At 40.2% G+C, this 10,377-nt stretch overlaps 1 protein-coding gene across 1 annotated transcript in view; it reads right to left on the bottom strand.

Moving 5' to 3' along the window:
- Positions 1–415: 415 nt before the first annotated feature.
- RAB31 (RAB31, member RAS oncogene family) overlaps positions 416–10,377 on the bottom strand; it is a 91,416-nt gene continuing 81,454 nt past the window's right edge. Inside the window, exon 7 of the mRNA XM_067547818.1 lies at positions 416–4,631. Within this exon, the coding sequence (XP_067403919.1) occupies positions 4,534–4,631 (98 nt within the window). The 3' untranslated portion in view covers positions 416–4,533. The remainder of the gene's footprint in view (positions 4,632–10,377) is intronic.

The following is a 10,377-nucleotide window of genomic DNA, read 5'->3' as shown; positions in this document are numbered from 1 at the left end:
ATAAAATCTGTAGTGTTAGTAAAGTTCACAACCAAGTGTAGGGTCCCAGATCATGAAAATCCTTGAATATAGGACTGTACTAACATAAACTACTACTGCTGTATGCATCCCAATTGCCTAACTAGAATTAGCTAAAACATCCTGTCCAGAATGCAATGAGCTGTATGTAAAACATATGATGATAGATTTATTTATGTATTTATCTATTGTAGGGGTGTGCAGTGTCACTTCTGTTGCTCCAAAGTCCTGGTAAAGAACAGAGAGAATGACTTAAGCAGTGCATAGATTTTGTGATAGCTTTCTGCACAAGGGCAAATGTCACAGAAAGATGTAAGTGTTTTATCATATTGTTCTGGAGAGCTGTGACATTTTTTCATTTGTTCTATTGAACCCAGAGATGTTTCAAAATCAGAAGTATTTTAAAATATTTATTAGTATTAATCATTGAAGGTTAAATAAAAACAAAACTACATTTTAGGCAAAAATCTTATTAGATATTATACAATTAATGTGTAAACAGATGATAAAGTATTAACAGATTGCAGCATCCAGGACATGCAGCGAGTGGGTCCAGCCCAGTCAAAGCCCTTACATAAACAAACAGAGTGATATTACTTAGCACACAACTTCACACTGACATTTGGTCACTGGATCTGGTTTAAATAATTAAGGGTAGGATAGTAAAATATATAATCAAGGTCTGATTACGAGTCGGAGTGCTTTCAAGTACAAGCTATCTAGTCATGTTAATTACCATGCACACTGGAGAGCAACATAAAGTGGGGAAATAATGATAGATAGTTTTTGTTATTAAATAATGCAGACCTGTGTTATGATGCAGCACTTCAGACTGATCCCTTGTACCATGAATAAAAATAATCAGCTAATTAATCTTGTTTTCTGAAGTATAACTTTTGCACCTAATGGTGCCAGTTAATGGATCATAGTTCTCCAGATTTCTTTGTCCTGCATGGCAAACTTATATTTAGTAATATGCCATTTAATGCTTTAAAATGGCAAGTCAACAATGTACCTGCATATATCTCCCTCTTATTGCTACCTTCTGTCTTCAGCCTTAAATTCATAAAGGTGAAATGATCACTAATGAAATACATGATACAATATGCTATATATATGAACCAGACATAGCCAGTGAAAAAAGTACTACGTCACTCTAACAAAATATAAAATTATATTTATATATCTACACATACAGCATATATGGAAACTATTCCTTAATATGATTTTTCTAAAGTAATTAATTCATGACATACCAGAAAACCATGTCACCAGCAACTGGATAGTCGCAGACTTGAGCTATGATGCTTACCAAGGTTCCACATAACATACTCAAATTGCAGGTTATGCTTTAGCCTGGCTACTGGCTTTCCTGGTGAAGCCAATCTCTTGACAAGTCCTGGCTGGCTGGCTCATATAGATGTGCTGCATTATTATTAGAGCAGACTAGTTATAGATTCAGATCTTCCGTACAATAGAGCTTTTTTGTTTTGTTTTTAAACCAGCTAGTTTTTTAAACTACAATTGGTAAGAATTATGGTTTCTGTTGACGTTTAGGGTTCTGAGTTAATTTGTGGTATTCTGTAATTTTTACGCGTGTTTAAAAAGAATGGCAAAATTTCGCAAACAAAAAGGGCAACCACAAAAAACTGAAATCATGATTTATAAAACATATGCTCCTAAACCAAACCATAACCTCATTCCAAAACACAGCTTGAAGCTGAATTTCAAGACTGAAAAAACACTAGCTGTGAGGAATAAAAATTGGAGGCTTCTCTTGCATCCAAAGAAAACTATAGGTACGCTGTATATTACAGTGACCTGTTATTCTCTCATCTGTGACTTCATAGTTCCTTCATACTGAAACTGACCACAACCCAGATTCTGAAACAGTATTCAATCAAAACTTTTATTGACTTAAGCGTTTTGACTGAATAAAAACAGAGCAAGGACTTCAGGATTTGCCCCCCTGAAATGTAAACCTACTTTGTAAATATTAGAATTTTGAAAGTGTGTATCAGCCAGAAAGTTGTCACTACAATTTCTAATTTCAAACTATTGAACATAATAAGACTCAGATCTGCTTCTGATCCAAATATAACTCGATGCTAGCCGTGAAAGCTAGTTACGCATTTTAATAAAGTATCACACAGATTGGTATCACGCACCAGTTCTTATTTGAATCTGAGATTACAAGGCAACTGCAGAACTGCCTGAAGAAGCTTACAGCCATCTCAAGAAGATTTTAATGGCTTTTGAGATGTCATGTGAAAAGGAAGTTGGCCACATTTCGGTTTATGAAAACAAGTTAAAAATCAGTTTTATGCATGACTAATATAAAATGCATAGCACAAAACCAATACACATTTTATTAAAAAATGAACACTTGCAAATAGCCTTGCTATTTTTTCCTAATAGGTAGCTAGCTGTAAACTCTGCCTTTTTATGCTTAGTAAGCTGAGTTGCCTGTAGCAAGCTGAACATTAGTCCCTTAGGTAATATTAACTTGTGTTGTTGATCACTTCAATATTTCTTTAGCTCAGTAAATAAGTTAGCACTGTAATGACTAAGGGCCTGATCCAAGGCCCATTGAAATCAACGGAAAGATTCCCATTGACTTCAAACAGTTTTGGATCAAGCCCTAAATAATCGGTATCATCCTACCACCACATTAACTCAATAGCAGAACCAAGCTTTGAGCAGTGGGGGAGCCAGCAGGATAGAGGGAGACTGGTCATTGGTGGTGCCACTTTCAATTATGCCTATTGGCTGACAATATTGGCTGAAAAGGTGACACCCATACACCTACAGGCCACTATGCGGTAGCAGTCACCCTCTCTCCCCCAGACTAGTTCTGCCACTGCATTGACTTGCAACAAAAACAGTAAGTCTGTTTTTCTTTATCAGTATGTAGATCCAGCTACATCCTGCCTGTAAATGATATATATTCTCTCCTTAGTTGGAAATCATTTTTCTCTCGTGACTACTTTTCAAATAAATCCTTCATTGTTGTATAACAAATGAGCTAAAGGTTAAATGTTTCTAAAAAGCAAAAATGTATCATGCTGCAGGATGAATTTGGGTTTTGATTTCACAACTTAAATTTCTTACTCTGCTTCAGCTTTTCATTAAATCTAGCAGAGAAGAAAAATGCATAATTTACCTACTCTATCAATCACAGAATCAAAATGTTAGAGATGGAACAGATCAACAGTTTTAGGTCACCTCGTCCAGAACCACAAATACTGGATTTTTCTCTGCACTGTGCTTTCTCATGCTTTGTTCAATCTAGTTTTAAATGTCTCAAGCAACAGGTGTTCCCTATCACTTCCAAACCACCTGGGGAGACAATTCCACAATTGAACAGACTGCACCTTTAGAAAAATCTACATCATTTATTTTCTTAATTCAGTTAATTTCATCCCATGACCTCAAATTATATTGTACTCCCTCATACCACTTTAGCAGCAGGTGGCAGGATTCGTCTGTTGACCTCATAAACTGTTGTTGGAACCCTGGAGGGAAACAAGAATGGCTTTCTGCTGACTCATTGTGGCAGGTGTGACTCCATCTTGGAAATGAGGGACGTGGGATGACTGCAGAGGGCACCGATGGCCTAGAACAGAGAAGTATTTGCAGGAAATTCTAGGAACAGACAGGCTTTGGTTGGTGTTTGCCTCTTTGTTGCAATTTGTTACTAATGAGACCTACGCTTTGGAAAGAGTGTACATTGGATTAAATGTAGTGGGTAAGATGTAGATTCTTTCTGGAGCTGAATGGGAGCTCCACCTGCTTACTACCACCCAAAACAATTCCTCTTTCTCCTTGGCAATTTCATCCTTCAGATACATGCGGACGGCTGAAAATATGTGTCTCAGTAGAAAGTATGTCTCCCAAACTATCCATCGCATATTGGGCCAAATTCTGTCCTGATTCACAACCTGTAAAAACTGGGCTCTCTCACACTTTGGATCCATTTTTCTAGTTCCTGACTTCAATCCATTTCTTGAGGATGGTTGATCAAATCATCTGACAAACCTGAAGCTCTAGAAAAGTCACAGAAGTGCAGTCTGGCTAAAAGTGAAGGCAGAGAAGTATGCAGCCCAAAGTTCAGGTTTTAAATTGTATGCACCATATTCCTCTAAAGATCAATTTAAAATACACTGAGTCCACTCTCTCATCTAAGAGGAGAGATTTTACATCAAATCTAAAGTTTCTATGTAAAAAGCCATTTTATTTATAAAAAACAAACAAACAACCAGTCATTGGTTTAAACAGAGAATTTGAGTAATCTGACTCAGGAATTTTGGCAGGTTACTAGGGAGGACTTTCCATCTAGGTTTTGTGAATCCTTTCTGCTTCTGATCTTTGCATTGTTACTAGCACACGGTACTGAAATTATTGCTTTCAAGACAAGGTGCCATGCCACTGAGGTTGTGAAGTCCTTTGCTCAATGAATAAGCACATGGTATTTTCTTTTATTTTTTCAAGTAAATCAACACAGGCCATGCTGGGTCAGCAGCATGGTCTACTCGTCTGTGTAGTCTGCTTTCCAAGTTTGACTGCCCCATTGTTGCCATTTTCATGAGGGTTCAAGGGTGGAATTTGTCGACCTGAAATATATGAAGAAAATACTGAATTCAATATTCTAAGGTAGCTAAACACAGAGATATTAATAAGGAATTGGCTAATTTGCACTAAAAGTACATGTCAGATTTCAATATGAAACAGCTGTTTTCCATGTAGTTTGTACCTTGTTTCTGTAGTTTATATCTTGGTATGTAAAAGGAGCCTTTGTCCCATTTTAAAAAATGTATATTGATTGTCAGTTGGTGACGTTTAGACAGCATTTGTAACACTGAAATTATGCCAGACATCTACTTCAATGAGGAAAGATATTTTATGAATAACGTGCAAGACTATTAAAAGGCACAGATTCTGTTATATCTTACTCCCACTTGAACACAACTGGTCCTAGTTTAGCAAGAGCTTAAATCATCTGCATTTTCAATACATATGTTTCTTGTACTCCAGAGCAGTTCAAAGCACAAGAGCATTGTAAATAAGCAAACATGAACCATAAATAGAAAGGAGAAACAAAACTATTTTTTTAATTGAATCTCTCCCTCTGTTTCTTGGTCCCGTTATCTTCCCAACAGATGGTTTGGCTTGTCTAATAAGCCCAGGCTCCTAATTCTTGTATCAGGATTTGAGATCATTATCTAAACTTATTTGAAATTAACAACGACAACAAAATTGTCATCCCTAACTGGGGTTCTAATGCAAGGCAAGGGCCTGCTACTCTAGATCTCTCCCTGCATGCCTGTTCATGTCTGCTGTGACTTCTGTTTCATTGACCAGCAACAACATATGGATGACACAGAATATGCCCATTAAATATGTTGCAACTAATGAGCCTGGTCATTCAATGCATGCATATCAGGAGTGACTTGTGTGAAAACGAGGGTCTAGAATTAGGCAAAGTAAGAACATGCGGGCTCTCATGGTAGCAGATAAGAAGGTTCCAAGCATTAGTTTGGCCAGTGTATGGTGGCACTGAGGATGGTACTCCAGCTCTTATAAAGCTCACAAAGTAAAGAGCAAGAAGAGCTTAATATTTGAATACAGCTTCCCAAGAGAGTAATGCTGACATTTTGGAAACATGGAGAAAAACTACTGCACTGGGTTCATGATGTTTCTAAAGTATTTGAACTTGGTCCCAGATGAACTGGAGCCTTGCCAGTTTTCCTGGAGCCTAATGAAGTTAAGAATGTTGGAATGTGTAAACTTAATTTCCATAATATACCATTAAGCAAACGTTTTCTCAAGGTTTGGGTCTTTAAACAGCACATTTTGAAGAGGAGAGTGTAGATATGCAAGTTAGTTTAGAGACTGTTTCAGAAATTCACAGTAAATATTTTATTATGTTAGTTCTATTTTTCATCCCGAGCTCCACAGAACTACAGAGTTTAAAGCTGTGAGTATTCTGAACTATCATACCCAAGAAGAAGCCAGGCCTATCTTTGGAGGAGAATGTTGCAGACTTCACCAAAGTCAGCAATTATTTCGTCCAGTTCAGAATAGGACACAATACTCCAAGATGCAAATTGCCTTTATTTTATTATTGCTATTTCATACTACTAATAATAATTAATTAATTAATGGTTATTAATGATTAGTAATAATATTATTTCCAATTGGAAATAATACAGAAAATAAACTCTCTAAACATAATGTGATTGGTGCTATCATAAATTAAAGTACAATAAGTAGAGTAACTTTGTGGAGAACTTATGCTGTTGTTGTTCTGTTAATTCAATAAAAGGCAACAAAGCTTCAAACTCCTTTTCAGCCCTGTGGTTTTGATATTTTTTTGCTATACAAGTTTTCCCATCATCATTACTGCCCAGATTTTGTTAAATCAAAATGACATTGCCAGAAACTGGGAATGGGCAAAGGGGGGTGGGATCACTTGAAGATTACGTGTTCTGTTCATTCCCTCTGAAGCACCTGGAATTGGCCACTGTCGGAAGACAGGATACTGGGCTAGATGGACCACTGGTGTGACTCAGTTTGGCCATTCTTATGTTCATTGTTGAGCTACATATTTTTAATCTTATCAAGCAACTTGTCTCTGCTCAAGGGGCTTCAATGATCTGATTCTGAGTTATGAGGAGTAACAATGTTGAAGTCAATTGAGTTACACAAGTGTAAAATTCAATGTAATGAGATCAGAATTAGCCCCACAATGAGCAATAATCTGAGATCAGTATTCAGGGTATGGAGCAACAGTGTTAATTTGCGAAAAGTCTCTCCATTACAAAATAGATGAGTTGGAAAATACAATTAGAGTCAGAAATCTGTGTGGCTGACTTTAGATAGAAAATAAGATATTTGGGCTCATAGCATTGTCTATTCCAGGACTCTTTAATTGGTAATCTCACAGCAGAGGCAGTAACACAGAGAAGGTTTGAGAGAGCTGGCACAAAGTTCCAGATGATTAGTAGTGGAATGATGAGCCTGAGCTTCAAATCCAAGTCAGTGATGACCATAAAATTTTAACTATATGAAAGATATTTGGTGGCCTCACTCTATTTCTTAATAGACATAGTGTCCATATCACAAAACTCAATTGGATCTAGTTGGCATACTAGCCAGGATCAGCAGATAAGTCAAGGACTAGTTTACAGAATAAACTACTCTCTCATCTGTTTAGGTTGCCCCTCCAGAAATGGGGTAATGCACATTACATGAGTTGGGAAGCCTAAATTGATGCCATCTATGCTATAGATGTTCTGTAAATAATGTTAAGAGAGAATGCTAATGTTCTGGGCTATCAGTCTGGTAATACTAGTACTCCCATGGACAAATACAGTCACTGAAACAGTTTTTAAAAATTACTAATAATAATCAAACCAGAACTGCACTGCTTGGTAGTTTCCGCTCACAATAGACCATCGGAAGAGATGAAACTTATCTTCCTTAAATTAAACAGAAATATCAATCCAGACCACAGACCTGGCCTCCTCTCCAAGTTTTTTAAAAAATACCAGGAAGATGGATCTGTTGATTCATATGGAAAGTGGAGGCAACTTTAGGGAGAAACTTGGGATGCGGCCTCAAAGTTACTTTGTCTTTAAAAAAGACCGTGTGTGGTGGGTGTGCCATCAGGGCTACTATTTCTCCTAGGGGGCTAGCTGAGGTGATGGCAATTAGAAATCCTGTCTTCATGGACAGGTGTAAGAGAAAGCAACTTGCCACGGGCTCAAAGGGAGGTCTAGTCAAAGACCTGAGAACTAGGTTAAGATACCAGACTGGAGCTGGTGGTCTGACATGTGGGTAGAGATTCCCAATGCCCTTAAGGAATCTACACGTCAGGGGATGAGCGAACATCGAGTATCTGTCTACCTGACAGTGGAAACCCATTATGGCCAAAAGATATATCTTAAGGGAGCTGAGTGAGAGTTTTGACCTCTTGAGGTCTAAAATGTAATCTAAAATCAGAGGGAGGGATGACGAGATTGGGTCTGTGTGCTTACAATGACACCAAACTTGGAATTGTTTCCATTTTTGTAAGTAAGTATATCAAGTGGTTGACTTTTGTCTGTGTAACATCACATCTTTCATCTCATCAGAGCATTCTATCTCTAAGTCTTGCAACCAAGAAAGAGCCAACCCTCGAGGTGGAGGACTTGTAGCTTGGGATGGGGGATAGCCCATAGTGTTGAAAGAACAGGTGAGGAATGGGCCAAAGAGCAACCGGAGGACATATTGCCATTCATGTCAAGTAAGGGAACCAGATATGACTTGGCCAGGAAAGGGCAATCAGAGTAACTCTCACTTTGTCTCATCAAATTTTCAACAGGACCTTGGATAGAAGATGTTGTCTCCCAGTGAATGTTTCTTCAGAGAGGCCCTGGAGCAGTAACAAGGACATTTCTTGTTCTGGTAAGTAGCAAAGAGATCTGTAGTTGGGGTTCCCCAAAGAGCGAATATGTCTCAAAGCAACTCTGAGTTCAGTTCCCATTTATGGTTGTGAGAAAAGTTCTGACTTAGACTGTCTGCTGTCATGTTCTGTATCCCCAGTAGATAGATGGCTGAGACGGATGCACCAGTTCCAAAGTTTGAGTGTTTCTGTGTAGAGGGAGAGAGATCTGGCACCCCCTTGGCGATTTATGTAAAACAGACCAGTCATATTGTCCGTCATGACCTTCATGTGGGTATTCTTTATGAAAGGTAGAAAGTGTGCACAGGCATTTATGACAGCTTAGAATGTCTAAAAGATTGATATAGAGGGTTGCTTCTGTGGAACGCCACTTGCCCTGAACATTGTGGTCATGTAGGTGAGCTCCCCAGCCTATTAGGGAGGCATCTGTCATTAGAGTCAGCATCGGTGGCGGTTGCACGAATGGAACGCTTGCTCAGACATTGGATGGGTCTTTCCACTCATCTAGTGTTTTACTGTGGAGGGTAATGATAGCAGTTTGGTTAGTCTGTCTCTGTTCAGGGAATAGACAGAACTGAGCATAGGCAGTGGGTATAATAGACTTGGGGAGGCTCCAAACAGCTGCGGCTGGAAGCTCCCCCTTCACCTCTCCACCCCACCCATGCTTTACCCCCGCTCCACCCCAGTCCCCACTTGGTCCCCTCCCCCAAGCTTCCTCGCCTGCCTGCCGCTCATGCCTCTTTGCCCCCTCCCCTGCCTGCCACTCATGCCTCTTTGCCCTCTTCCCTGCCTGCTGCTCACGCCTCTTTGCCCTCTCCCCCAAGAAGCATGAGGGACTGATGGGAGGAGGGCAAACAGGCTCAAGCAGTGGGCGGGGGGATTTTGGGGGAGAGGGCCAAGCACGGGGTAGGGCGGGGGCAGAGTGTGGGCAGGGCCTTGGGGAAGGAGTGGAGAAAGGATGGGGCCAAGTTCTGAGCGCTAGTCCCCTCCCCCAGCCTCCCCAAAGGCAAAAGTAACATGCTGCCCATGGAACTGAAGCCACATCTGAAGACATCTCATGAACATCCAGGCATTTTGGGGTGACAAAGGTGCACACTGCCCATATGACCTAGCAGCAGCAGGCAGTTCCTGGCCGATGTTTGAGGGCTGGCCTGGATTGTCTCTATGAGACTCGTGAGGGTAGTTAGTCTGTGTAGCACTTAGAATGCTCTCACTTATACTGCGCAGACGTCAGTGCCGATAAATTCCAATCGCTGTACCGGGGTCAGTGTCGATGTCTGTAAGTTGAGCTGTAGGCCCAGCTACGAAAATGTGTGCGTGGTCATCTGGGTGGTTTATATGGCATTCTCAAACGAGGGAGCCCTCAGGAAGCAGTCGTCTAGGTACAGGTAGATTACAATGCCCAATGTTCGTAGGTGCATCGCTATGATGCAGAGAACCTTGAAGAATATCCAGGGTGCAGAATGGGAGCACCCTGTACTGATAATGCTCCTGCCCAATGGTAAACCATAGGAATCTCTTGTGTGATGGTTATATCACGGTGTGGAAGCAGGCATCGTGTAGATTGAGGGCCGAAAACCAATCTGCTTGTTCTAGAGCTGAAATAATGGCTGCTAGCATGACCATCTTGAACTTCTGCACCTTCATGTATTTGTTTAATGCCCTTAGATCTTGAATGGGCCTCCAACCTCCCTTCACCTTGGGGATCAGGAAATAATGGGAATAAAGCCCCTTGCCCCTGAGTTGTGCCGGGACTGGTTCTACAGCCCCTAGGCATAACAGATGATCTATTTCCTGAAAAAGTAGGTTCTTGTGAGAAGGATCCCTGACGAGGAACAGGGAAGGATGGTGGGAATTAGGGAGGGATGTGAATTGAATGGCGTAACCCTGCGAAATAATCTCCAAGACCCATC

This window comes from Emydura macquarii, unplaced genomic scaffold, assembly GCF_026122565.2.
Source record: "Emydura macquarii macquarii isolate MOO-44397 ecotype Brisbane River unplaced genomic scaffold, CSIRO-AGI_Emac_v2 contig_212, whole genome shotgun sequence".
Taxonomy (NCBI): domain Eukaryota; kingdom Metazoa; phylum Chordata; order Testudines; family Chelidae; genus Emydura; species Emydura macquarii.
This window is presented reverse-complemented; position numbering and strand designations above follow the sequence as displayed.